At 54.1% G+C, this 27,124-nt stretch overlaps 10 protein-coding genes across 10 annotated transcripts; 5 read left to right on the plus strand and 5 right to left on the minus strand.

Moving 5' to 3' along the window:
• Positions 1-1,375: 1,375 nt before the first annotated feature.
• On the plus strand, positions 1,376-3,298 carry BO95DRAFT_353001 (serine hydrolase domain-containing protein; the record flags this gene model as incomplete). Its single annotated transcript, XM_025582159.1, has 4 exons — positions 1,376-1,919; positions 1,977-2,093; positions 2,139-2,400; positions 2,446-3,298. 4 exons carry the CDS (start codon positions 1,376-1,378, stop codon positions 3,296-3,298), a joined length of 1,776 nt encoding a protein of 591 aa, XP_025446618.1.
• A 1,207-nt stretch (positions 3,299-4,505) lies between these two features.
• Positions 4,506-5,931, plus strand: BO95DRAFT_438830 (uncharacterized protein). Its single transcript, XM_025585604.1, has one exon. The coding sequence runs from the start codon at positions 4,932-4,934 to the stop codon at positions 5,835-5,837; it is 906 nt and encodes a 301-aa protein (XP_025446619.1). The 5' UTR covers positions 4,506-4,931; the 3' UTR covers positions 5,838-5,931.
• A 17-nt stretch (positions 5,932-5,948) lies between these two features.
• BO95DRAFT_380681 (snoRNA-binding rRNA-processing protein IMP3) lies at positions 5,949-6,871 on the minus strand. The gene is made up of 2 exons (XM_025583348.1): positions 6,351-6,871; positions 5,949-6,256 (listed from the first exon to the last, which is right to left on the minus strand). Exons 1-2 carry the CDS (start codon positions 6,738-6,740, stop codon positions 6,083-6,085), a joined length of 564 nt encoding a protein of 187 aa, XP_025446620.1. The 5' UTR covers positions 6,741-6,871; the 3' UTR covers positions 5,949-6,082.
• Positions 6,872-7,305: 434 nt separating this feature from the next.
• On the minus strand, positions 7,306-9,024 carry BO95DRAFT_459609 (NADH:flavin oxidoreductase/NADH oxidase family protein; the record flags this gene model as incomplete). The annotated part of the gene is made up of 7 exons (XM_025588666.1): positions 7,306-7,371; positions 7,433-7,780; positions 7,889-8,125; positions 8,189-8,208; positions 8,290-8,721; positions 8,780-8,885; positions 8,956-9,024. The coding sequence occupies 7 exons, from the start codon at positions 9,022-9,024 to the stop codon at positions 7,306-7,308; spliced, it is 1,278 nt and encodes a 425-aa protein (XP_025446621.1).
• Positions 9,025-9,810: 786 nt separating this feature from the next.
• BO95DRAFT_221466 (uncharacterized protein) lies at positions 9,811-10,254 on the minus strand. The gene has a single exon (XM_025581200.1). The coding sequence runs from the start codon at positions 10,100-10,102 to the stop codon at positions 9,878-9,880; it is 225 nt and encodes a 74-aa protein (XP_025446622.1). The 5' UTR covers positions 10,103-10,254; the 3' UTR covers positions 9,811-9,877.
• A 555-nt stretch (positions 10,255-10,809) lies between these two features.
• BO95DRAFT_352988 (uncharacterized protein) lies at positions 10,810-12,988 on the minus strand (the record flags this gene model as incomplete). Its single annotated transcript, XM_025582157.1, has 6 exons — positions 10,810-11,881; positions 11,939-12,287; positions 12,350-12,428; positions 12,487-12,599; positions 12,650-12,759; positions 12,921-12,988. The coding sequence occupies 6 exons, from the start codon at positions 12,986-12,988 to the stop codon at positions 10,810-10,812; spliced, it is 1,791 nt and encodes a 596-aa protein (XP_025446623.1).
• A 3,001-nt stretch (positions 12,989-15,989) lies between these two features.
• On the plus strand, positions 15,990-16,383 carry BO95DRAFT_221568 (uncharacterized protein). The gene has a single exon (XM_025581201.1). The coding sequence runs from the start codon at positions 16,025-16,027 to the stop codon at positions 16,268-16,270; it is 246 nt and encodes an 81-aa protein (XP_025446624.1). The 5' UTR covers positions 15,990-16,024; the 3' UTR covers positions 16,271-16,383.
• A 298-nt stretch (positions 16,384-16,681) lies between these two features.
• Positions 16,682-19,363, plus strand: BO95DRAFT_438835 (uncharacterized protein). The gene is made up of 2 exons (XM_025585605.1): positions 16,682-17,281; positions 17,369-19,363. The coding sequence occupies exons 1-2, from the start codon at positions 16,885-16,887 to the stop codon at positions 19,183-19,185; spliced, it is 2,214 nt and encodes a 737-aa protein (XP_025446625.1). The 5' UTR covers positions 16,682-16,884; the 3' UTR covers positions 19,186-19,363.
• A 149-nt stretch (positions 19,364-19,512) lies between these two features.
• Positions 19,513-21,388, plus strand: BO95DRAFT_380691 (putative DnaJ domain protein). Its single transcript, XM_025583349.1, has 2 exons — positions 19,513-20,052; positions 20,161-21,388. Exons 1-2 carry the CDS (start codon positions 19,874-19,876, stop codon positions 21,254-21,256), a joined length of 1,275 nt encoding a protein of 424 aa, XP_025446626.1. The 5' UTR covers positions 19,513-19,873; the 3' UTR covers positions 21,257-21,388.
• A 113-nt stretch (positions 21,389-21,501) lies between these two features.
• On the minus strand, positions 21,502-25,669 carry BO95DRAFT_449844 (MFS transporter; the record flags this gene model as incomplete). The annotated part of the gene is made up of 6 exons (XM_025587972.1): positions 21,502-22,833; positions 22,884-23,583; positions 23,667-23,754; positions 24,288-24,874; positions 24,936-25,191; positions 25,240-25,669. 6 exons carry the CDS (start codon positions 25,667-25,669, stop codon positions 21,502-21,504), a joined length of 3,393 nt encoding a protein of 1,130 aa, XP_025446627.1.
• Between the last annotated feature and the right edge of the window lie 1,455 nt (positions 25,670-27,124).

The following is a 27,124-nucleotide window of genomic DNA, read 5'->3' on the forward strand; positions in this document are numbered from 1 at the left end:
TGTACATGCCCTCCCAGCCATTCTCTCCCTGAGCCCTGAACGAAGCACCGTCGAGAGAGGGACACCGACCCTGACTAGCTTCTTATTCCACGGTTACAGCGAGATGTCAGCAGCTCGACATTAGTGCTGGCGAGGAGGTCTACCGTTGAAAATGAAGAGAAGGAGAAGGACAGACTGTGAGCTGATCAATGAGTGGAGCAACGGTGGCATACTATACTCGCAACTCCTCGGAGTTTGTCAGGGAAATGGAAAGACCTTCTTTAACAACAAGAAACTGGCATGTTATTCGATATCAACGGCTCATCAGCCTGATGCCTTGCTCCGCTGAGCTAGCCCTTGGTCCCTGCGTAAAGACCATTGCACCCAATAGCTATTGCTCCATCACATCACGAGCTCCGCTCTCCACAAGAGTGTGATGACTCCTGACCCGTCAATGTGGGCATCAGCCCACAGCTAGCTGGCTATTCCAACCATGAGATCACCAGGTACACGGATTCTACAAGGTCAAACAGCCGATTCCAATTGGGGCTGGACTAATGCAACTCAGTGAAGCAATCCCCAGAATTAATTGTCCCATGAACACCCCACCTCATAAGATGCCACGGAAAACTCACAGCTCTGGGTATTGTTGCATTCGTCCATTGATGTGCATACTGCAATATTGCAATGATATCATTTCTGATGAGCTGGGTCAGTCATGAAAGGGTAGGCTCCTTGGTGCTGATTGGGTTGGGTATGCGCATCGCCAAGCCACGTGCCTGTACAATGTCCAAGAGCCAAGCACCACAGACCCAATCTGCTGGGGTTGCCTCGACTAGATAAAGTCTATCAGATTGACCTTGAACAACTTCATCGAAGTCAATGTGATGAGTCTACGAAAAAAGGGCCGATGCGGTAGGGAAAATCGATGAGTGGTTCTTGCTTCCAGACGGACTCACCTTCCGACATGTATCATCCGGTTGCAACTTCCACCACAACGACCCCAAACAATGAGGCATCAAATCAGACCCAGAAGCATGGAATCTGAGAGAGATGTTAGATGGCCTCATCCCAGCACCAGTCCACTCACCGCTATCTTCACCTTCTTGGCGGCGCGGTTTGAATGTCAGATTCTGGTCTTGAGGTTGATTCCCATCAAAGAGGCTATCCTTGTGACCAGTCAATTGGGGGCCGCATCCGGACAGACTATCAACCCCAAGCCAATATAGCGGGGTGCTTGAGAATGAACGGCAGAGAAATGCTCATCCAATAAACCCAATTGACCACCGGTATATAGCTGAGGGGGGGGGTCCTCGATGCCCCCTGATTCCAATTTCGGCTAATGGAACAAACGGGAAGCCTGACATCGGAAGATCATTAGCATTTCCAAGCCAGAATGGATTTATTTCTGTCGTTGCTTGCCTTTCTTTCCCCTTTGATTTTCGCCGCATCACCAGATTATTGTCCGCTTCTGGGACCCATCTTGCCGCCCCCGAGAGCACTCTCGACAAGCAGCGCATTCCTCGCCGCAAAGAACAACATCTCCTCGGCTCTCGAGGCAGCCATAGCAGGAACGTCCCCTCTCAATGACGTCTTTGACCCTAACACCACATCGTTTGCCATCCAAGTCTTTTCGACGAATGACGCGGAACCCCTTTTCGAATCCTACTATACCGCTCCAAATGTCAACACTTCTGTAGGAGTTAATGTAGTGAATGAGGATACCGTGTTTCGCATTGGTAGTGGCTCAAAAATATGGACAATCTTGTTGATGCTCATCGAACGAGGGGATATGGTGTTTCGCGATCCGGTGGCAAAGTATGTCCCAGAGATCCGAAGAATGAGCACCAATCCACCTGGGAATGAAATTGATTCAGTGCGCTGGAAGGAGGTGACAATCGGGCAGCTGGCAAGTCACCTAGCAGGGGTATCGCGAGACTGTGAGTGACTGTATTTGCACAGAACCATCGCTATTTTGCACACTCATACATGCACAGACGGGTTCGTTGATCTAGCCACATTGCTGCCTGATCCGAGTGCAATTGGCCTTCCTGAGCTTTCGGCAGCCGAGTTCCCCCCATGCGGTACGCCAGGCAGGCCTTGTGATCGAAAACGTGAGCCTTCCATCTACTCCAGATGGAAAATGCTGATAATTCTAGGATTTTTCGACGGCTTCTTGAAGAGACACCCCGTCGTTCCGACTGCGTCCACACCTGTCTACTCAAATGCAGCATTCCAGATACTGGGATACGCACTGGAAGCAATGACCGGTCAAAGCTACCAGACGCTCTTGTCTCGGGATCTCATTCGCCCGCTCAACCTCACCCGCTCCAGCTACAACAAGCCAGCGGACAGACTTGGAGTCATTCCCGGCGATGTAGAGACCACGTGGTGGACCTACTCACTCGGCGATGAGACACCGTTCGTGCATCTGCTCCATCACTAGACCGTGCTAACCGCCTGCAGTACCGGTGGCCTCTACTCGTCGACCAAGGACGTGGCCACCCTTGGCCGCGCCATTCTTGACAGCCGGCTACTTTCCAGCTCCCTCACTCGACGCTGGCTAAAGCCGGCTAGTCACACGTCCTCACTAGGCCTGGCCGTCGGGGCGCCTTGGGAGATCTACTCGTTTCCCTCCTCACGAGTGGTCGATCTCTACGCCAAAGCCGGAGATCTGGGATCGTACTCATCCATGCTTGCTTTGTCCCCAGACCACAAGGTCGGCTTCACCATACTGATAGCCGGCACAAACACACATTGGACGACTGCCTATCTGTCCGATCTCCTTGCAAACTCGCTTCTTCCCGCGCTCGACGAAGCGGCGAAAGAGGAGGCGATCCCGAGATTCGTGGGATCCTATTTTGCGAGGAACTCCTCATCCTCCTTGACCATCACCACGGATGACGGCCCTGGACTGAAGGTCGAAACATGGCTCAATGAGGGCAACGATATGTTTAACACACTTTCATTGCTTGTGGGCGCGTCTATTACGGATCTCAGCGTGCGGCTGTATCCGACCGAACTGAAGGCACCAGGGCGGGTGTCTTTCCGGGCGGTCTTTCGGGATTTGAGTTTGGGAGTCGATGGGATTGGTCCGTTCAGTCGAGCATGCGCGACCTGGTTCCTTGTGGACGCTTTTGTGTATGGAGCCGTTGGGCTCGACGAGTTTGTGTTTGATGTGGACAAACAGGGAAAGGCCGTTGCAGTCGAGGCGAGGGGGGTGAGGATGATCTTGAAAGAGGGAGAACTGGCTATGACGCCTCACATTAGTATACTGTACCTCGAAGAGGAAGCTGCCAGTCCACGTGTCTGCCGTTGAGACGCAGCATATGCAGGAGAACAATACTTCGACCTGTCCGTTATCGCTTATCAAAAGGAAAAGAGATTGAGCGTGCCAAGGTACTAGCCGCCCGAATTTCCGGGGTTTATCCGGGGTTGTACCACTGCGCGGTGGTTGAGAGAAATGTCATCATGTTGGCTGTTGCTGGGAAAACTGGCGATAGTAAGCGATCGATGTGGATTCTATAGTGCCGATTAGGTGTTTAGTTCGAAGTCAATCCATGGTTCTGCGTGAACTGACTCACGGACTCGGGCCAGGTGCCAGAACCATTCCCTAATCACGTCACGTCAGGCATCTAGACTTGGTCCAAGGAATGTCTCGCACCCCACGCACTGTGGAGGATGCAGTCATGTCGAGTCTGGGTGATGTCTACCATTCCACAACGGAATGTGAGACTGCAAGAGGATCGTGTTGACATGTCAGGAGAAGAAGCTTCATAAGGAAGGGTTCGAGACAACGCAGTCTCATGACAGACTATGTGCAGAAAACCATGAAGTGTGAATGAAGAGGGACGAAAGGTAACTGGCGGTGAGGCCTCGAGGACGGCAGCGGGACCGTGGGAGGGAAGATTGGCTGACAGCAAGCCAATTCCAAGTGGGGGCACACTAACCACCACTTAGTCTAAGGGTCAGGTCGAGATTCCTGAATAATAATACTGATCAGTGATCACTCAATGCAGGGGGGAAAGAAGAAAGAGGGGAGGGGGGATTTACAAAGCCCCGCAGTGGGCAAGAGAAAAAAGAAAAAAGAACCTGTGTTGGAAGGGGAAGAACAGGTTCAGTGGGTGAGTTATGGAGAACGTTCCCCTCCCAGACTACGTAGTACTACTCTTTATGTAGAAGAACAATCGACAAATCAACAATACTCAGTACGATCAATAATGATCATATCCCTCAAGTCTGGTGGTTCCTTGCCGCCGATCCATGCATCCCCCACTGGACTGCACTGCATCGAGTTAAGTACGGATACTCGAGGGGAAAATTGACGCTTCAATGCAACCCTGGCGGTTAAACTGGTTTGGGTTGCCGCTTGGAATGAATGCAGCCTGCGTTCGGGAGGGTAAAGGGAACTTGAGGAAAAAGGGCAAAAGGGCAAAATGGGGTCTAGAATAGATTAAAACCTAAGTACTACCACCTAACCCCCCTCCCCTTCCCAACACTACAGATTCTCAGGCATTTCCATTCTCGTTCTCGTTCTTGTTCTTGTTTCTTTAACCTCACGCTCAGTCTTTCATTATTGTTCTATTGTCAGTCTTTCATTTACCTTCAGAGGTTCTGAGTAGTGAAGGTACTTATCTAGTATACCAGTACATTCACAGGTCAGTCTGATTGACCCTTTCATTCTCTCTCTTCGTATTGATCGCCGGTCGACTGACTTGCCCCTCTCAGAACCTAATCGACCCTGACACCAGCTGATAACCGCCACACATACCAACTCGAGTACATCAACCAGCTGCCAAGATGATCCCTGCTTGTTAAAGTCCCACCCCCTCCTCTTCCTCGGGGCATGCGTGTGCATCGGCTGGGCCGTCATCCTCACGATTCAAAAAAAAATCACATGTCAACAGCCCCCAACTACTTTCTCACAAGGAAATCCCGCCTTCCCTCAAGACATGTCTATACCCTCACGCCCTGGCCCAGGCCCAGAGCGAACGTATATTTCACCCGGTGTGAACCCGCCAACGACTATCAAAGATTACCCGACACTGGAGGTCACCGAGATAAGCCTATCGCCGTGTATGGGTGCCCCTCATGCTTTGGAGGATAGCAGCATCATCGCCGCGCCCAAAAGAAGACGAACCCCGTCGCCATCGTCTCCTGCAGCCACAACCACAAGTACCAAAACCATAAGCTCATCATCGTCGTCGTCTTCTTCTTCGACATCCCGTCATCGCAAGAGCAGTCTCCACAGCCGCCACAGCAGCTCTCATTACTCGCAGCACCGTCGCACCGCCACCGCGGTCTCCATCACCCCGATCACCGACCAAACCACCCGCAGAGAGGATCTCCTAGCCCTGCATCGTGAATCCTGTCGACTATTCCAGCAGCAGCAGCAACAGAAACAACAACAATCGATACCCCCTTTGACCCCGCGCAATCAGCGCTCCCCCAGCACCAGCTCCAACGCGACGACCACCAGCAACACCAACACCAACGCAAGGGGCAGCGGCGGCGGCAGCGGTGGCGGTGATCATTCGCCGATCTCAATCCACGAAGTGCTCAAGACCCCCGTCCGCGCATCCACCCTCCCGGTATGGGACTATACCGATGAAGTCACGACGACGACGACAACACCCAAAACAACCGTGACCGTGATCGACTGGACCTCGCCGTCCACGCGCCGCCGGGAGTACGAGAAGATCGACAAGGCGAGCAGCGGGATGCGGGGATTCTGGCGGCGAGTGGCGCCGAAATGGTGTCAGTCGCGGGCTCGTCGGATGCCATTTTTCGAGGAGAAAGACGGGAAGGGAAATTACGAGGGGAGTGTGCGACGGTTCCGAATGGATATTCCGGAGTGATTGATTCCATCTAGCCTTTATTTTGTCGATATTTTGATACCCATAGATTGTCAATCGTTACTTTTTGCTTGGTTAATGCAAATCTTACATCACCTGGACTGCAGTACTGTAGCAACCTGTCTTGGGATTATGTTTTATACAGATAAGACTGACAGCAAGCATCAATCACCCCAACTTTTTATACGGAAAAAAAAATCATAACGCCAGAACACCATTCTTTCCTCAAGGGTATCATCACATCATCATCACAACAAATCGAAATCATCCACCTTATTCCTGTAGTTCATGATCGTGCGCTTGATCTTGCTGCTATCGACCCAGGTCACAAAGTCCTCCATGTTGCGGGTGATCAGGTACGCGGGGTCGGTGACGACCTCCGTTCCGACCCGAACGTGGCCTTGTTCGATGAATGTGTTGGCCTGCAGCAGATATTAGCACCAGTAGCAATCGGTTACCAACCAGCCCTATCCCCCCTATCCACCACCCCCCGCCGGGAAAAAGAAAAAAACCTACAGCAACAACATTCTCCACCATCCCAGAGCGGGCCATGAACACGCCCAACCGCCGCCGACAGAACGCCGACACCGTCACCTCGTGCTCGACTCGCGACAGCCCGGCGCCCTGCTCGCGGCTCTGCTTCAGGATCCCCATCCGCCACAGCTTGTCCAGCATGTCGGCCTCGAGCTTGCGGCGCACGGGGTCCGCCGGGTCCAGCTCGCTCAGCTTGTGCGCCAGCTGCCGCAGCGAGCCGCACAGGTTGTTGTACTTGCGGTAGTCGAGCGGGTCCTGCAGGTGGTAGCGCGTGCGGATCGTCGACTCGCGGTGGTTGTTGTCCGACTTGTACGTATGGAAGTCGACCTTGCGGAGGAGTTTTTTCTCGTGGTGCTTGAGGGCGCGGACCATGATTTCGTTCTGGTGGGGTTTTCTTCTCGGGGCTGTAAAGGTGTCTTCTCGGGAAGTTGAGGAGATAGGTGTACTTGTAGGTGTAGGTATACGTTGTTTGGTATTAGTTATTTAATAATGGTGGTGATGGGTTTCTGCGTGATGAGGAGAAAATTTGGGATGAGCGGTGGGGATATTGCCGGTTCAATTTGGGGGGGAGAGGGCTTGGCGGTGTGTTGGCGGTAAGACTTCAACTAACTATACGGGGCGGGCATCTCAATGTCAATTCTTTTATTCTTCTCTTTTGTATCGAAGACTTAGTTGGCTTTCTCAAATCTTATGGTCATCGACTCTTCAGTAGTGGTTACACATATTCATTTTCATCAAGTCGACTTCTACACTATGACACGGCCCCCCTCTACTTCTGCAGGGACACTATCAGCTTAACCATCACTGCTCCATTGGATTTCATCCATAATCAATCAAACAACTGAACCCAAACAGTCGTGTGACCTATACATCTATTTACGCCTCTGGTCAACCATCCATGCATCGACTATACACCGCATCAAAATTACAATGCACCCTAAACGCCCGGACTAATAGTCCTCAATCCCATGGCAAACCGCTTAATCTGCGCCGCATAGTAATTCTGAAAGCAAGTCGTCAGCACACTTCTCCCAAATCGTTCTTCCGGAAAACATCAAACCTACCGATTCCAACCCCGCGCCAACACCCTTGAACGGCAGCAAGCGCACCAACGCCGGCACCGGCACCCGGCCCAGCACCAACCGGGCCTTCTCCTCCTCCAGCCCGTCGTCCAGGAACAACCTGGGCAGATCCGGATCGATGGCCGCAGGACGCCCGAGCCCGATGATATCGCAGGCATTCTGCTGGACCGCCGCCTCGGCACCGGCGCGGGTCCGGAACCCACCGGTCAGCATCAGCACCAGATCGGGGAACCGTTGGCGGGTTTCGCGGGCGAAGTCGAGGAAGAACGCCTCGCGGGCGAGGGTGCGTTCGCTCTTGGGGGCAGCAGCAGCAGCGTCGAGGCCCATCATCTGCCCTCGCTTGTTAGTACGGTTCTCCGCGGAGGCGGAAACCTGGGGAGGTGGAAAATTGGGGAAAGGCAAGGCGCAACGAGAAAGACTGTGTCAAAAAAGACTCACCTCCGGATTCTCATAGCTTCCCCCGCTGATTTCCAAAAAGTCCACCCCGGCCTCCACCAGCAACTGGATCTGCATCATCGTCTCCTCGAAGGTACTCGAGCTGTGATCCGCCGAGTTTAGCTTGATGCCCACGGCGAACTCGCGGGGCACCACCTCGCGAACCGCACGGATGATGTCCAGCACGAATTTCGCGCGCTTCTCGGCGCTACCTCCGTACGCATCGGTGCGTTTGTTCGTCTGAAGAAGTCAGTCCACACTCCCTGGGTACCCTGCCCCTTGCCCGAAAGAAATGCCACCAACCTTCGCATTCAAGAATTGATCTAAACTCAACCAGTCAGCAAGCTCACCCACCAAATCCACGGTCCAAAGGGGCGGCGGGGGGGGGGGGGGGGGAGGCAAACCAATCAAATATCCATGCGCGCCGTGCAACTCAACACCGGAGAACCCACTATCGGCCATGACGCGCGCGGCGTCCACGAACTGGCGCACGACGCGGTCGATGTCCGTCTGGTCCATCTCGCGCGGCGCCGGGAACAGGAACCGGCTGATCCAGCGCGCGAGGAAGCCGTCGCCGCCCATTTGCAGGGGGATCGGGCTCGGGGCCAGGGTGGGCGCGAACATGCCGCGACGGCCGGCGAACCGCGCCGACTGGCGGCCCGGGTGGCACAGCTGGACGATGGCAGGGGTGCCGTGAAGCTGCTGGATGGCGGCGGCGTAGGAGGCCCAGCTCGCGAGGAGGGGCTGCATGGCGGGGTCGGTCTTGTCGGTGTATTCGCCCTGGAGGGCCGGGTCGAAGGGTTGGCCCATGTGGTCGATGTCAACTTGGACGTTGCCTGTATACGGGGTCAGAGATCAATTGTAGACGCTGGAGGGATGGAGAGTCAATCGCACCAGTAAGAATCGCCCCCCAACCGCCCTGCCCCCATCGCTCATACGCCTTCAACAAAGTCGGGGTGATCGTATTCTGCGAGCCAGCCAGCGACTCGGCGAGCGCTGCCTATCCACCCTCAGTCATCGTAAGCACTCCACAAAACCCAGACAGCCACAAGAAGGAAGGACTCTCGAACCTTCGCCAGCCGATTCGGCAGCACCAGGCCACACGGCAGTTTCACGGGCTCACTCAAAACCGACGGCATGTTGGCGATCAAAGCGGATGTCTATAGGTTTTCCAACACAAACCAACGCAAGAGGAAAGGAGAAAAGCCGCCGAAATATACGGAGGCAAAATATTCGGAACCGAGGCACACGGACGGGCAGGTGGAGACACCGGACTAACAAAAGCCAAGATTTGGCTTGCAGAATGCTTAGGCTTAAGCTTATGCTTCGGCTTATGCTTATCAAGCAGAACTGAAAATTGATTAGTAGTTATGTGGGTAATCAATCATGCCACGAGGTGTATACCGGAAGAAGGAAAGATGACGAACCCTGGAAGATAAGTTCTTTGTGGGGGAGTTAGATTATGGATCCATTGGTGCCCCGTTCACGACCTTCTTCGTGCGCTAGAAGGTACGATTCTCCGGTGTACAGGACAGGCCTCGACACGAAGAGTGTATCTATTGCGTACAGATTCTCTAAGTATTTTGTGACTACTGATTGATGGAGCACTACAGATGCTAGACAGAGTACAGTACAGTACTGTCCAAATTGTTGCAGATACCCAGAAAATCGGGCTGCGCCGTCAACCCTAACCCCAACCAACGCAACAAGTAGACAGTAGAATTCAACACATACAGTCCATAAAGTACACTGTAGCCTGCACGTAAATACCATTATCCCACCCGCCCACCAAACAAACGAACACCATTCCAATCTCCCACCAGTCCAATCCACAACCCGTTCACCGAACAACGCACCCCTCAAGGCGTGAGTGAAACTAAACTAAATTCAACCATCTCGGACAACCGGAGAACTCTCCCCCGGAGCAGACTTAGCCGAAGACCACCACGTCCTGTACACCGGGCCATTTCCTCCCGAGCCCAAGTCACCCAGTCACCCAGCCCAGTACGTCCTGTACATATCCCGACGGTCATTTCTCCTCACCGCAGAAACAACTAAGTTACAACGCAACATCTTCCACTTCCAGTCACCACTATGACGGACCAATGATCTCCTCGGCATCGAGATCCCGAGGTCCACTATCCCTGAGCTGTCAGGCAGGAGCGTGGACCACGACTCCACGAGACTAGCCCCGGGGAGGGTGCACCCTGCAGCCATCAGAGGAAAAGTTTATTTGAAGGTGGCAGGGCTGAAAAGAACCAGAAGAGGTGGTCATCTGGTCCGGTCTAGATGAATCTGGATTCTTTGCCACGAGACCCTACTGGCAGCTGGGCCTGCTGGCCAGGATTGAATGAGGTCACGGGTGGATGTGCGCTGCTGCATGGCTTTTCCCCGCATCTCCATTTTCACGTGTGCAGTTGTACAATACAAGCCGTCGTGGCCACGATCATGCTGCGGGGTACAAAGCTGAGGATAACTAATCAAACCCCTCGCACCATGAGTCAAGAGGTTCCTCCCTCGGATGAGGCGATACGATCGCGAGTGTGACTACGGTGCATCACATGGGAGCTTTGAGCAAAATAATCAAGCCGAGGTTCGAGAGACGCCTGTTCTGGAATACTCCTTCCGATCTTGTGAAAAATGTATGGACAGTCTGGAACATTGTGCAGTCATGAATTTTACCCAACCCGAAAACCCACTCACAGTATCTAAGCTAACCAATCCGAGTCCGAAGTCGGTAAGATCCAACACAAATTCGTCATTAAATGGGGCATGGAAGCGGTGCAAGAAGGGGGTATACAAGAAGAATGCATCCATCCAGCTAGTGGATGACATGTGAGAAAAAAAAAAGAATCGCTCCAAAGTCAAGCAACCTGGTCAATCCAGGGATGCACAAGATGAAAAGACAAACAAGGAAAAGCCATTTACAGCTTAGCATTCTTTTCAGCCTCCTCGCTCAGGCCAGGCAGAGACAAGGCGCTTCCACCCAGGCTGGACAGAATGGCGCCAACTTCCCGCTCCAAAGACAGAACTTCCGTGTGGGCATCGTACATACGGGCCTTGATCCAGGCATCCAGAGTGGCATCATCCATGTTGCGCAGGGCAGTCTCGCGGTCGACCTTGGCTTCCTGGGCCGCACGGATCACATTGCGCGCCACAACAACGCTAACCTGGCGGATGCGGGTCAAGTCGGGGTAGAGGAGACCATTGTCGATCTCCTCGGCCGTCAGAGCCTTGGAGAGAGCCTCACCCGAGGCATAGATCATGGAGTCGGTGACCTTGACCGCCTTGGAGAGGATAGTACCCAGACCGATACCAGGGAAGACATACATGTTGTTACCCTGGCCGGGGTAGTAGGTGCGAGTCTCACCGGCGGAGTTGGTGAAGCTCATCGGCTGGAAGGGAGAGCCAGACGCAAAAAGCACCCGGCCATCGGTGTTGGTGATAGCAGTCTCGAAGTCACACTCAGACTTGGAGGAGGGGTTGGACAGAGGGAAGACAATGGGGCTCTTGTTCCAGTCGGCCATCTTGCGGAGAATCTCAGGGGTGAAGACACCGCCCATGGTGGAAAGACCCATCAGGATAGTGGGCTTCACGTGGTCAACAACCTGCTCAAGGGTCTTCAGCTGCAGACCGTCGTTGTCGGTCCGAGCAAAGTAGACCTTGTGGTCAGCGAGCTTGTCACCGCGATCAGCAGTCACGAGACCCTTGGTGTCAACCAGGTAGAAGCAGGCGCGGGCCTCATCTTCGGTCATGCCTTCACGGACGAAGAAGTCGACGATCTGCTTGGCAACACCGACACCAGCACTGCCAGCACCGAAGAAGACAGCACGGTGTTCCTTGCAGGGAAGGCCGGAGCGCTTGACGGCATTGATCACACCACCGAGGATGACAGCTCCAGTACCCTGGATGTCGTCATTGAAGCACGTGTAAACGTCGCGGTAACGCTCCAGAGCGGGGAAGGGGTTCTTGAAGTCCTCGAACTGGATGACAATACTAATGGCAGTTCATGTTAGCGTCGCTCTTCCGTATCAGCCAGACGGAATGACTTACCCAGGCCAGCGCTCGGTCAGAGCAGTCATCAACTCGTCCATGAACTCACGCTCCTCATCGGGGGTGACCTTATCACGTCGACTACCCATGTACAACGGATCTTCCCGGAGAGCCTTGTTGCTGGTGCCCAGATCCAGAGTCAAGGGGAGAGTAGCCTCGGGACGAATACCGGCACATGCGGTGTACAGCGCCAATTTACCAATGGGGATACCCATTCCGTTGATGCCAAGGTCGCCGAGACCAAGGATGCGGGAACCATCGGTGATGACAGTGATCTCGACGTTGGGCTGGGGCCAATTGGCGATGACAGCAGCCAAGTTGCCCCGGTCCTCGTAGCTCAGGTACATGCCTGCGGGGTGCATCGTTAGCGCCCGGTTTCACGTCGTGGACAGGGATCCAGGGATGACTCACCTTCCGGCTGTTGGTAGATCTCAGACCATCTTTGGCAAGCTTCTCCAACGACAGGGGTGTAAATGAGGGGAGTCAATTCCTAAAAGCATGTGAGTCAACGGGTTGTTTTCGTCCACAACGTCGCTTTCCGAGCTTACCTTGAGGTGATCCGTGACCAGACGGTAGAACAGGTGGACATTATTCTTGCGGAGAGTGCTGAGGTAAAGGAATTTGTCGATAACAGTTTGCTTCAGAGCCAATTGAGCCAGGCCTGCGAGCCTGTTAGCGATGTCGCGCGACCAGAGGCCGAGTTGCACATACAGCGAGTCTTCTGAGTCTCGTATGACTCCGCACGCGGGGGCGTCAAGCCATAGGTGCGGAGATATTTGCGGATGTAGGCAGGGTTGGCGGTGTCGAAGTTAGACGACTCGCTAATTGAGGCCATGGTTAGTCCACTGCTCTGCTCGATTTGTGTGCTCCCGTTTTGCTGCTGCTGCTGCTGCTGCTGCTTCTTCTTCATTGTTGCACGATCGATGGAGATAGGCCTATCTGCCAGGTGTCATGGAGTTGTCACCAGAAAGATTTTACTTACGCGGGAGCGGGATGGCTGACGAAGGAAGTCGCGTGGACGGGTCGGCTTTGTGCGGGAAAGCGAGCCATGGTGGACGGCTGTGAAGTGGCGAGAGTAGTTTTCAAACGAATACCAACCGGCGAGGTCACAATGCGAGAGGAGGAAGAAGAGGAGGAGGAGGAAGAAGAGGAAACGGAGATGGATGAGGATGACCGAGTCAATCGAATTGAGGAAGCGACAGGCCGTCTGGCTTTAAGTCCTTGAGGCACTAAACGCATTGAGCGCCCCTGAGTCAAAATCCACCGCATTCCGAAGTTCAACCACAGCAGGTCAGTCAGCGCGCACGGTAGTTGTGATCTTCTGACGAGGCCGTCGCCAGAACTATGAACCAGGACCAGGGGATATTGTTTTAGGGATGACAGCGATCGGGAAGAATCGGGAGGCAAAGGGCCAGTAAGGGCGACCGGGACCGGTCCGGTGGGTATCGGGTCACGTTGGGTGCATGGCAGCGAACCGTTTCGATCGGGTGGAAAGATGGGGCCTGGCTCCGGTCGAAAATGGAGATAAAATGGGTGTAATGGATCAAATTGGGGGATACGAAGCTTTGGGGAGCGTCGGGTGCGAAGAGGATTGGGTAGAGACAGCGTGGAAGTCCGGGTATGGAGAAAGGTTTCAAGCTTGGAACGGGAGCCTTCGCCGAATGCAGCGCAAATGCGGAGTAAATGCAGGCGAATAAACGTGTCCAGATTGGAAAGGAGAAAATGGAGCTGAGACTGTCAACTGAAAAATATGCGGTATTTCTTCGACACCAGGACAACGACTACGTTGTAGGACAGAGTACGGGAGTAAAGCTCTACACAGTACTCCGTATGCACTTCGTATGCACCGTGGTGGAGGATTCCATTGATTGTTGGGAATTGCAGATGGCAGGGAGTTGATAGGTAGCAGACTGAAGTATACGATGTACTTGTCAGTCTGTCGAAGCGAGGTTTGTTGTTCGCCAACAATAGACTCCGGACTCCGTGACAAACAGAGTTGAGTTACAGTACTCGTATCGAATCCTGCATGGATTGTTGATGATCATTCTTGAGGATATTCTCGCATTTTCACCACAATTGAGGTGGATAAAAAGTGAATAGGTGGTGAATAGATGGATGAATACCTAGCTAGGTACGTAGCTACTTGACTGTACATAGACCATCTCGGTCCAATCCCGATATACCTTTCCCGATCCTTTTTTTTCTGCTTCTCATTTTTCCTTTCTCTTTTCTTTTCGTTTTTTCCTCGTTTTTTTTTTTCTGCCTCTGATGTCTCCACATCGGGAAAACTAAACCAAAAGCAGCAATAGACCCAAAAGGGTCCCGAAGTGGATCTCCACCACCAACTCATGTGGCAGAATTTCAGGCTCCCCAAACATCAAACAGTCCAACAGTCACCATGACACAAAACCCAAGCTAAACTGCCTGAGGAAGGATTCTGGACCGGATGCGAATCTCTGGATTCCCCGCAGCAAACGCGGCCCGGGTTTCTCCTCATCACTGCGCACTGAGATTTGCTCTCTGGTTTTCTCTCCTCATCTGGCTGCAGGTACCGACACACACACACACACACACACACACACACACACAAAATGAGCACAACAGCTCGGCAGTCAAACTTCCACTAAAACACCTGTCATCAGGAACTGCAGACAATAGGTATGTAACTCGTACGGAGTTGTCTACTGGCACATCCAATTCTGCATGCAGGCTTTACAATTGGGCACACGAACAAGGGGAACGCATCAATATCGACGAGCAGAATGCGCGAATAAATTTGTGTGTTTGCGTGTTGCCCCCCTCCCCCCTCCCCCAAATTCTTCTCCAACTATACTATACTGAGTAATGACCAAATATAATGAGTAATACTCCAAATTCCACACATGGGCTGTCCAATGGCATTCACCAGCCGCAGACTCAGTTGTTTGCCGCGCCGATCGGTCCCGACCGATGGAAATATCCGATGCAGTAAGCAGCAGCTGAGTCAGCCCGTCTCCAAAATAGCAAAGTCTCGGGTGAGATGTGGCCATTTTAGGCTCGGATGGCTTGGCCTACACCAGTTAGACTTGACTCGGTCCTGCAAAAGTCCCTCCTTTGAGTCCTTTCACACTACAATCATACTATAATCGCACTAGAATTAATCTTAACACGCTTGAACCGTGCTGCTTCCGATGGAATCCATTGTTCGTGGCAGGCAGTAGCCACAGTCCAGGTCGAGCCTCGTTCTTATTATAAATCTGAAGGAGATTGCGTCTTGGGCGACGATAAAGATTCGGGTTGTGCGACGGTCCATCGACTCCATCGACTCCATCAGGATCCCATCATGGATCAAAAAGTTCAACCCAGCTTCGCGCGGCATTTGCTCTCGTCACCGCCTACCCTGCTCGAGCTATTGGCGGCTTAGCCGATGGAGACGCCTGCAGATCTAAAACCCTGGTCTCTTTTCTATGGGAAGCTCAGTGTAGGGCGAAGTTATTCAGGAGCTAGTGAGTGGGCAACGGGTTACTCCGTCGACCTTCATTCCCAACGCTCGGGGTGAAAAATCACCTGTCCCCTCACTTTTCAAGGTTCAAACTTCAGGCTGAATGTGTAGGCGAGATGGACAAAGCACATCCCTAGGTTCCCTCTCCACGCCATGTTGCAGATAGCTATCCCTACCGCAACCGGGTTTACCCACTTGAGCAGGTCGTCGTCGTCTCCCCTTCCTTCGCCCTTTCCCCCCCCCCGGATTCAAGATGCATGGGTCACAAAGCTTGATCACTGCTGATCATTCGTTTCTTCGCCCTGTATTGGATTTCTCATGGGAGGAAAATTCCTTCGTGCGGTTCCAATATATACCTCATATGAGAGGTCTTTCAGGAACCCAGTAACTCAGCAAGATTCGATTTGCATCACGGATTCCCGACTGGTAACCTATCTGTCCATCATCACTCTTCGGCTTGTTTTGTGGAACCAGCCAGGGAATCTGCAAGTATGCGGCAGCTCGTAAGGTAGCTAACTAAACATACTGCTCGCCCACTCTCCCACCTCAGTGAAAAATAAATCGCTCATTGCGTTGTTGTTATTGTTTTCTGATCGGCCTCTGGTATGCGCGACGCGATGACGGAGGTGTACAGCTTGGTTGTGGTGGCTGTCACCTTGAACCCCTACCCTGTATGCGGTGCTTCGTACAGCACTGTACGGAGTACACCTGACGATCTGCCTTGCAGCGCTGCACGGACAGGACCCCGTCATTCCATGGTTTCCCTACTGATCTTTCCTCGGGTGGCTCTCTCGTACCCTGTAAACTCCTGTGACAGAGAGGGATTTATTTCCTGGCTTGCGGACAAGTGACGGCAGGGGTTTCCTTTGCTTGTTTACGTGATGTGCTCTCCGTCGTGTTGTCTCGAGTTCAGTCTGTGTTTATAATTTAGGCAAATGGGAACAAACTCGCAGTGGTGTTCAGGGTGAATTTCTCGGACGGGATGGTAGCTCGACCACAACCAAGCGGGGTGGCCATTGCAGAGTATCTCTCAGTCAGCTGACTGCTGAGATGAGTGGATTGTGCCATGATACTGACCTTCAGGGCTGTCAAGAACCATGGGATTAACTCTTCCGATCAAGGATTTGAGATGAACCACCCCAGAAAACCGCCTTATCGATAAGAGAGATAAGATACCGACTGACAGGTCACGTGGCTTGCTGATAAAGCGGCGAGGAAAGGGCGCGGTGACGCAAGAGTGATTGGACCACCAGCCCGTGATCGATGATGATTCCATGCAACAGGAATCAGCCAACCCTGGAGCTGCTGCCATCGCTTCCCCTCTTTCCCTACAACTCCCTCCGTTTCATCATCCCTTGAATCAGGGACTCTGCGGTGGTATCGAACATCCATCTCCCCACCTCCCTCTTTCCCTCTCTACAAGCAAGTAGATCTACTCTTCGTGTTTGCTGAACCCATCGCAACCATGCCGCAAGGGGAGACCGAGCCCCTCCTCCCTCGCTATGAGGAGGACACAACCCTCCAGCGTCGCCTGCATCAGAAATTACACACCTACCAGATGATCCGGGCACTCTCGGATGGTTACCTGCCTTCTACGGAACAGGTGATTGTCAATCTCCGCACCCTGCTGGCTTCGGATGTGCTCTCCGCCCAGACTCACTATGTGGGCTCCGTGGGTCGTCAGATCATCCGCGATTGTCGCCTGTGGATTCAGGTCTTCATCGAATTCCTGAAGGAGAAGAACGAGGATGACAAGCTGCAGGAATTTCTGTGGCGTCTGGCGCGATCTCGCGCCTCGATTGACCCTAACAAGATCCAGCAGCAGGCCCGCCAGAGCAGGGCGAGAGCCGATACCAAAGCAGGTCAGTACACATCTCACTTTTTTTTCTTTTTCTACGCCATGGACGTTTTCCGTAGAGTCAAGATGGGAGCTAACTCTACGGCCGCAGCATACGACAGTCTACGTACCGTGGGAAGCCTCCTGCTGACAAACTCCGATTTCCGTCTCTTCGTGGATGATTTGACCACTGTTGGACGGCAGATCTTTTCCGACACGGCCTTTTCCTTGTCCAGCACATCTCAGCAGATTGGCGAGCAGCTGAAACCGTCCGAGGAGGAGGCCAAAGCGGTGCAGGGTGCAGGTGCAGATGAAGGCCATACTCCAACGGGTGAGGACCTGCGACACGAAGCGACTGAGGTGGCTGAGATTGCCGGGAATGGCCTGGCTCGCACCGGCAAAGATGCGGTCAGTAGTGCAAAGGAGCACCTAGCCGGCCGTGAGAAAGAGGCTCTGCTGTACCGACTGAAGCGGACCGTCCTCAAGCTCAAGGATCGTACGGACTACTCGGACTCGATCTCAACCCTGGGCCAGCTGGTTCGTCGGTATGCTCAAGCCTACGTGAACGCTGCGTCGGATGTAGTGACGGCGGCGGAAGAAGATGTCGACGTCAATGCAGACCTCAAGCAGGCGATGCAGCACTTTTGGATCTTGTTGCAATCGTTCGGTGATGCCGAAGAATGGAAGGCCCTGGAGAAGCGCTTTGAGACGGTGTTGCAGCATGCAAACTCCGACCCTGAGTTTGAGAAGTTCCTCTCGGAAACCGGCTCCGTCGTCCAGGAGATGCTGACTGATCCTAACTTCTTTGACAATGCGGAGGAGAAATTCGATGAGCTCAAGGAAAAGTCTAAGGAGGTCAAGACTGAATCGCGGTTCAGGCAGGACGTCGATGCTTTTCTGGTCCAGGCCAAGCGAGCTCTGCGGACGGTGCCCAGCGACAAAGCAGTGTCCAATCTAACCAATGCAACCCAGAAGCTGTACAAGGATATTTGGGAGGCCTATCATAGCCGCGAGAGTCAGCTGCCGGCAGACTTGCTCGAATGTTTCCTGCCCCTGGTTCTTCGTACGGTGCAATTCATTCCAATCCCTCGCCTGGAGATCTCCGCGCCCGAGGTTGACTTGCTGCTGGAGAGCTTGATCCTTGAGCCGGGCCATACGGTTAACTACTCGTCCTTTCTTCCCTATCGGATGCACATGACCACACGCAACGATATTGATATCGTGAAGAAGCACTCCAAACGGACCGCCACCGACATCAAAACCACATTGACGGCGACCATCAACGGATTGAATATCAGCGCGTCTGAGTTCGGGTACTGGATCCGGACCCATTCTGGGCCCTTCCTGCGGTTCAACGATGAAGGTGTCGCCAGCTTCTTCCTGGACAGGCGCGGGGTTGACATCTCACTCGACATCGAAGTCGGCCGAGACAGGCTGGAACAGATCTTCACCCTGCGCGGGGTCCGCGTTCGAATCCACAAGCTCGACTACAAGGTGCATCGCAGCCGGTGGAAGTGGCTGCTCTGGCTGACCAAGCCCTTCCTCAAGCACCTCGTGCGTCGAGTGCTCGAGAAGAAAATCGCGGAGAAGATCGTGCAGGCGGCGTTTGCCCTGAACCGGGAGCTGGTGTTCGCCCGCGAACGGCTGCGGGCGGCCCGGATCGCCAACCCGCAGGATCTGGCCAGCTTCGTGCGGGCGGTGCTGGCTCGCTTGAAGGCGCTGCCGGAGACCGACGTTGAAGCGCGGATTGGACTGGAGCCGCCGGGTGAGGGTGTGTTCCGGGGAGTGTACGCCCCCGGCAGTCTGGTCAAGGTGTGGAACGAGCAGGCGCTACGGGCGGAGGAGGCTATCGAAGAGGGCGATGAGTATCGCACTCTGGCGGGAACCTGGAGAAACGAGATCTTCGACGTGCCCGTTCGTCGGGCTTAGGTTTTGGGTGAGGTGCTGAGTAATGTTTTGCCTTGATGGGATAACTATGAGATTGTGCAAGGGGAGAATGCCACAATGTATAGCCACCGGTCCGTTAGGCGTTTCGGTTAGTTGGTAGCGATGAGTTTTGCATTTTGTACTTTGCGTTAACGAATTGAATGAACTGCCTCCATTTATTCTAGTAATAATGGACATTGAACAGTATGCGCATGAGCAGTAGTTACGTCCACGTGACCCGGCCATCGGCCGAACAATTGGCCCGGGGGCGCGTTGCGGCCACCTAATCAGTAGAGAAGCAACTGATAACAGCACTGCAAAACAGCCAGTCTGGCAGGAAACTAACAACCCACTCCCTCTCCTTCTCCCCCCTGTGTCTCGCTGCTTGAGATCTTGACTGATCTTGAGGGACCCGTCAACTGCCCTCGTGGCATTTACTTTAGACCTTCTTTTGTCACTTTATTCCGTCCACGTTCGCACAAGTTGCGAGGTAAATCCCGACTGCTATACTTCGCAGTTTTGGCCGTGGGCTATCGCAAACCGCCTAGCAAACCAACACATACGTACCATACATACTCTCACACACCCACTTCCGGCTGTCAGAACAATCACGACCACCAGAAAGACACATGCGACACACCGTTCCTAACAAAGATTGAAACGACGAAGGAAGAAGCATCCACCATCAATCATGCTCCCCACAATGCGCACCCTCTTCGTCCTGGTGGCCCTCACCCTCTGTCTGGTGCAACTCGCCCTCGCAGCCGACGACTACTACAAGACTCTGGGGCTGGACAAATCCGCCTCGGAGAAGGACATCAAACGCGCCTACCGGACCTTAAGCAAGAAGTTTCATCCGGATAAGAACCCGTGAGTTTTGTGCACCTTCCCCTCCCTTGGAGCTGAGCTCTCCACCACCTCCACCTCCTCCACCACCACCACATAAACTAATCACTGTACACCCTCCCCGAGAAAAAGAGGCGACGACACCGCGCGCGAGAAATTCGTGCTCATCGCCGAAGCCTACGACATCCTATCGACGCCGACCACGCGCAAGATCTACGACCAATACGGGCACGACGGGATCGAGCAGCACCGACAAGGCGGGAGCGCCGGGGGCGGCCGGCGCGGGGGCAACGACCCCTTCGACCTGTTCTCGCGGTTCTTCGGGGGCGGGGGCCATTTCGGGCACGCGCCGGGCCACCGCCGGGGGCCGGACATGGAGCTGAAGGTCGGGTTGCCGCTGCGCGATTTCTACAACGGGCGGGAGGTGTCGTTCGGGGTGGAGAAGCAGCAGATCTGCGACGCATGCGAGGGGACCGGGTCGGCGGATCGCGAGGTGGTGACGTGCGACAAGTGCGCGGGCCGCGGGGTGGTGATCCAGAAGCATCAGCTGGCCCCCGGCATGTTTCAGCAGGTGCAGATGCATTGTGACAAGTGTGGGGGCCAGGGGAAGATGGTGAAGCGGCCGTGTCCCGTGTGTCAGGGCCAGCGGGTCGTGAGGAAGGAGGTGGAGACGTTTGCGACGATCGAGCCGGGGATGGGCAAGGGGACGCGGATTGTGTTTGAGAATGAGGCGGATGAGAGTCCGGATTGGATTGCGGGCGATTTGGTGCTGATTCTCGAGGAGCGCGAGCCCGAGCTGGTGGCGGAGGGCACCGATGGCACCTTCTTCCGCCGGAAGGGCAGGGATCTGTTCTGGAAGGAGGCGCTGTCGCTGCGCGAGGCCTGGATGGGCGAGTGGACCCGGAATATCACCCATTTGGATGGCCATGTTGTGCAGGTGGGCCGGACACGGGGCCAGGTCGTGCAGCCCCTGGCTGTGGAGACCGTCAAGGGCGAGGGCATGCCCTTCTACTCCGAGGGCCATCTGCATGAGTCCGACGACGAGGACGAGAACCCCGGCGATTTGTATATCGAGTACACCGTCATCCTGCCGGATGAGATGGAGAGCGGCATGGAGAAGGACTTCTTTGCCCTGTGGGAGAAGTGGCGCAAGAAGAACGGCGTCGCGCTCGATCAGGACAGCGGTCGTCCCGTGTCTCAGCCTCGTGCTGTGAAGGATGAGTTATAATATATTTCGGTCCAAGATGATTTGTGCAAAGTTGCTCGCATGGATGAAGTTACCAACCACATGCTCTACTCTTCTTCATTCGGGCGGTGCGCTAGATAGACAATCCAATAGAACATATCCCGAGACACACAGTCCTTCGTACAATTAAGGTGCAAAATTGCAACTGCATGCTGCAAGGCTACGGGCATGCTATAGCTACGAGGCGAGCTTTCCTGTCCAGAGACTCGACACCTTCGAGTAAAAGATCACACGTCTGGCCCCGTCATCACCCCAAAAAGCGGATCAACCGGCGCAAACGGCGCAAACTCTCCGCTACTCCATAAATCCCCCGACAGCCCCTCCAGAGTCTCGAAATCTGGCATCCAGAACGGGCTGTCCTCCTCCAGATCAATCCAGGGGGCGAGCTGCAACGCCATGCGCACGCCGTGATCCTGGCTGGTCGGGTCAACGGAGACAGCGGGATTGGCAGCGGGCTGCTGCTGCTGCGCCGCCGCCGCTGGCGTCCCCCCTTCCGTGGGTCGCGAGGTGCTGGGGTGATTATCGCGGAACATGCCAGCGTTGATTCCGCCGCCGCCGATGTGCTGGGCCGTCATCAGCTCGGCCATGCCCACCTTCTTGGAGGCATCGGTGCCTTCAAGCTTCTCCATGGCCGCGTTGACGAGCAGCTCGAAGGCGTCCCGGTACTTCTTCACCCACTTGGCGCGCTCGCCCATGACGAAGAGCACGGTGGAGCAAGCCCGGATGTCGTTGCTGAGCTGCACGGACCAGACGTCGCTGGTGTGGGTCCAGAGGGCGTAGAGCAGAGTGATTCCGGCCATAAAGACGGTTTGCACCGCCAGGAAGGAGTGGCCGTATTCCAGGGTCTGGTGAAGTCGCTTGTGCGTCTGGCAGGTGTTTCCGGCGGCTCGCAGACAGATGTGGTAGTAGGGGTCTGTGAGGGGCAGGGAGGGCAGGAAAGGCTGGATCAACAGCCGTAGAGCCCGGTGGTAGTGTAGCATCGGGTAGTCGAGGTCGGATCCACTGAAACGGCGCGTCGCGGACTGCTTCCATTCCTCCAGTTCCAGATATAGACGGTCCATCTTGGAGCGCAGAGTGTGCAGCGGGCGATCGGCTCGGTAGATCTTATGTTGGATTCTCGAGTCAATCCGACGGAGTTTCATGAGGTAGATGGCAAATGTGAGGCTTGTGATTCTGTCCATCGGCGGGGATGCAGTCAGCACAGCCGGATCGTGCACATCGTCGTCGACATCGAGTGGTAAAGGCAGGTCGATGTGTCGGTCCGCAATGCTAAAGGGTCGGCCCAGTGACATCGACACCACACGCTCGAGGTAGTAGACTGTCCAAAACAGACGGCGTCGCATCTGCGCGGTGAACGGATCCAGGTTGTTTTCATTTGCCTTTCGGTGCAAACCCAGGTCGATGGCGGTCCGCATCGCAAGCCCGACCATGTACCACATGCCCTGACTGGACGCAGATCGAAGATGGTAAACCACCATCAGAGTCATGGCTTCGATGTTCTCCACCGACCGTGGCTCACACATTCTGGGGACAGCCTGTAGTGCAGTTGTATAGAATTGCTGCTAAGGAGGTTAGACTGATACATCAGACCCCAACAGGGCCAACTCACCTCGGGAAGAATTGTAGCCAGATTCTCACTCAGCTGTATAGTCGTCGCTCCAATTGCATATACGAGATACAATTTGAAGATCCCGAATCGCTCCGCCCTGGTAAGCTCTTCGCGCGGAGTCTTGGCCAACCGCCAGCGGTCTTCGTGCAAGCGCCATAGCTCAGTCCGATCAAGAAAGGGATACCGCACGTGTAGTCTCGTCAGATAGGCGCGCAGAATCCGCGACCCCAGTTCATCGTTCGGAGGGTCCGTGGTCTTCGACAACAACTCCTCCATGCGCAACGGTCGCGCCCGCTCTTCTGAGCTCTTGTCTCCCGTAGACGGTTGCGGCGGAAGTCCTGTGATATTGTGACTAGGCAGCTGCCCGGCTCGTGTCCCGGGCGGGTTCCGCGACGATGATAGAGCTTGGTTCCAGACGGTGGCTTGGACCATTTCTCCGAGGTCTGCGGCCAGAGACAGCCCGGAGCTGGATCCCACATACGCTGGGGCTTCCGACGAGTTGAGGGCGAGAAAGCCCACTATCTCCCCGACAGCATTCCGGTCAAGTTCGGTGGTCGACCCAGCCGGTGTCGGGGGATTCTGAGGAGAGAGGAGTGCCGCGACCGGATGAGCAACGTGGCTGCTGGCCCGGCTGTCCTTGGGTCTTGAATCTAACTGCGACTCCAGATAGTGTATCCGGCTCTCCAAAGCTCGCGTATATCTGTAAGTAGAATATCAGCATATACGCAGCGAAGCATGGCTATCTGGCTTATACTCATTCTGAGATCCGTTATCATTTCGCACGGAAGCCTTGTCGCAGTTTGCTCCGGCTTTGTGGCAGTTGGAGCATACGGGATAGTTATTGTCGCACTGTGTGGCATGGTCAACGTGACTCTTCTTGATAAGAGCTGACCAGTATCATACTGCAGTGACTGACTTTCTGCTTCCGCGTTTTGCAGCGAGTGCAAGCGGTCCTCCCCCGCTTCCGAGGATTATAATCCCGAGAGGGAGAAGACGCTCTTGTGTGGGGGGAGACTCCCTCAGTCTCCATACCACTCATTGTGTCATTGTTGCCACCACCACCACGACGATGTATGAGTATACTTGGACTGACGTCGTACGGTTGGTGTCGGAGGGACGGAGTGGTTGTCGGAGAAGTGGGGTGAATCGAGATGAATCGAGACAGAATGGCGTCGGCCCTCCGAAGTCTGCCAAGACGTCGCGTCGCGGTTCTTTCCGCCGCTAAGCATTCTTGCTCATTTCTATTCTATGTCTGTCTTTCATTCCATCTGTATTGTACGGATCTGATAATTAAATCTAAACCCTCTCAACTAAGCGCCACAACGCGATACCTGCTTTCGTCCCTTGGCCCCTATTGTTCTCGTTCCTTCTTTTCGACATCAACAGGATATGTGATAGAATGACCGTCCTCAACTGACTCAGGTGAGGGCGGAACCTGAGCCTCCACATCCTGACCAGCCACCCGTTGCTCCTCCTGCTCTTGGGCTTCCTCCTGTCTGCGCTTTTCCTCTTCTTGTCTCTTCGCCTCCTCTATCTCATGCGGATCCTTCGGCCGCTCCAAACCTCGGTCTCGAAGGAACAGGCACGCAAGAAGGCACGTTCCGATTAGTGGAACCTGCAAGATGAACACAGAGTGGGATGCCTTCACGTAAGCTGCCAAAATCTGCTCCCAATCGGAATCTGAGATACCGTTCCGGGACGGAAGCGTGTACGATGATTCCGCAACGTCCTTATACCCGGCTGGGAGGTTGGATCGTAGGGTGGCCTGGAGTAGGGCTGCGGAGACCGCCAAGCCACAGGCACCCCCGATACAACGGAAGAAGTTCCGGTCTGAAATCACAACGGCTCGTTGTGATTTAGTAGCATGGGCTTGGAAAGCGATCATGGTCGGCTGGAAGGTCCAGCCGACGCCAATGCCAGCAATGCCGACAATAACAGCAATAGCACCTGGGCTAGTATGCTGATCAAATAGTAACATCAAACCAGCACCCCTGGGTCCGGGTCAGAATGCACGGTCAAGTTGGCAAGGGAGGGAACAGACTAGTTACTTACAATGTCCACATGAAAAAGCCAGCCCAGATCACCTCTCCATAACGCTTCATGCGGGAGATGTACTGTCCGGAGGTGATCGAGGCAAGTGACTGGCAAGCTACCATGGGTGCAGTCAACGCAGCAGACACAATTGGAGACCATCCGCGAGCGTTTTGGTAATATAAAGGCAAGTAGTATAGGTAAGACTGATACACAGCACCAAGAAGGAAACTCTGCAGGAACAGAGCACAGAGCACCTTGTTCTTGAAGAACACCACTGCAGTCGTTAGTATCCGATATCTGTAGGATGGCTACTGGGACATACCGGGAAGCATAGGCAGCACCGCCACTTTCCATTCAATCACAATAAAGGCGAGGAGGGCGCAGCCTCCGATAGTGAGCATGCTGATAACCATAGGCGAGTCCCAATTGAAATAGGACCCACCTCCAGAGATGGGAATCAACAAGAAAATGATGCCGATTGACGAGGCGAGAACGCCCCAGAAGTCAATCTTGCGGACATTTTTCCGGAAACTATCCTTCCGGGAATTGTTGGGGATGAGAATATATCCGACGATGATGCAACACGCCGCCAGTGGAGATAAGAGCCAAAAGAATCCTCGCCAGGTCGAGTCCATGACAAAAGCTGCAGCGACGAACGGGCCAATGACGTTCCCAAGACCCAAAGCTGCTCCCAGAATGCCCTGATACTTGCCTCGCTCCCTGAGGGTGACGATATCCGAGACGATGATCATGGTCAGCGACGTGACGCCGCCACCTGCAACGCCAGCCAACCCTCGAAAAACGTAGAACATGGGGGCATTTTGGGAAAGACCGCAAAGCAAGTCAGCGACACAGAGAAGTGCTAACGCACAGAGATAGACAATCTTTCGACCGAATATATCAGAAAGTCGACCGTATAGCACTGTGAACATGGTATTCGCGATTAAAGACGAAGTTCCTGCCCAGGAGATCGTATCCTGGGCATTGAGGTCGCGGGCTATCGTAGGAAGCGTGACGCTGATGCCATTTTGATCAACAAAAGTAATGAGCAGGGAGACTGCCAGGCCAGAGAAGACAACCAGCAGTTGCCCAATGGGGAGGATATTAGTCTGGTCGTGTAAAGCCTTCTCGGCCGCCTGTTGCCGATTCATCTTTTCTTCTTCCTCTTAGAATAATAACGGTCTAGACAGCAAGATGGCCTCGGACATGATTTTTGAAAGAGCTCGAGAATGGTCCAGATGGGGCTGGAGATGGTCTCAGTTGGCCCGATGAGCCAGGTTCGTGTCGCAAATGTCGTATCAAAGATTTAGAGCTTGTCCCCGTCGTGAGTGCAGTGCAGGTCAGATCCAGTGCATATACACAGTCCAACTGCTATATATGGGGAGATAGGTTGAGGCGGAGTTAAAATATCGTCATGCGACCCCTGCCTGTCCAGTTCATGGGCCAATTTAGTAAGAAATGCTGGAGGAGACGACCAAATCATCCTCCCTGCGAGTCTTTATCAGTCCAGCTCCGCAGGGCAGCGGACGGACCGCCGACGGTTCTGGGCGACTCGGACATAATGGCAATGGCCGTTTTGCTCATTGTCACAGCCATTATCGATTATGAGCTGTTTCAAACCTAACCGAGCCAGGGAATCCGGACCGATTCCGCGCTGTGGTTGCCCAGTCAGTTAACATTTTTTTTCAGTGGGAAAGTGGATCTGTGTGGCGGAAAGTTGGGTTGACCGGCGCTTCGGATGTCCGACAGGTATTGTCGGAGGCTTGCCGACCTATGCGGTAATTGAAAGTCCTGCCGGGCGAGATCTCATCGCAACTGACGGAGATTTCGAATATCGATCTCTTGGCTTTCGTGCCCAAACGTCTGTGCGGAGACTGGGCTTCTCATGAGACCTGTTCGCCATATATGTCTACAATGTACAGCATTGCTCTGCTAGCTGCAACTGCTTTGTGTAGAGATCTCCACCCTGGTCTCTTCATTAAAGTCGACGTTGGCAAGCAATCAGTTCGATTTTCAACCAGACCGGCGGATCAATTTAATCAAGGATCGAGTTGCGAGATCTGCTAGGGCTTGAGTCGCAGACCAACCCAGATGGGATTTTGTTAGAGGCTGGCGATTGACATGGGGTAGGCATGACATGCTGTCTCGCAAGACAGTCCCCTAGGTATATCCTTGTTGGGAAATCGGCCTCGATGCAGCGATTCAGA

This window comes from Aspergillus brunneoviolaceus (assembly GCF_003184695.1).
Source record: "Aspergillus brunneoviolaceus CBS 621.78 unplaced genomic scaffold BO95scaffold_6, whole genome shotgun sequence".
Lineage (NCBI taxonomy): Eukaryota > Fungi > Ascomycota > Eurotiomycetes > Eurotiales > Aspergillaceae > Aspergillus > Aspergillus brunneoviolaceus.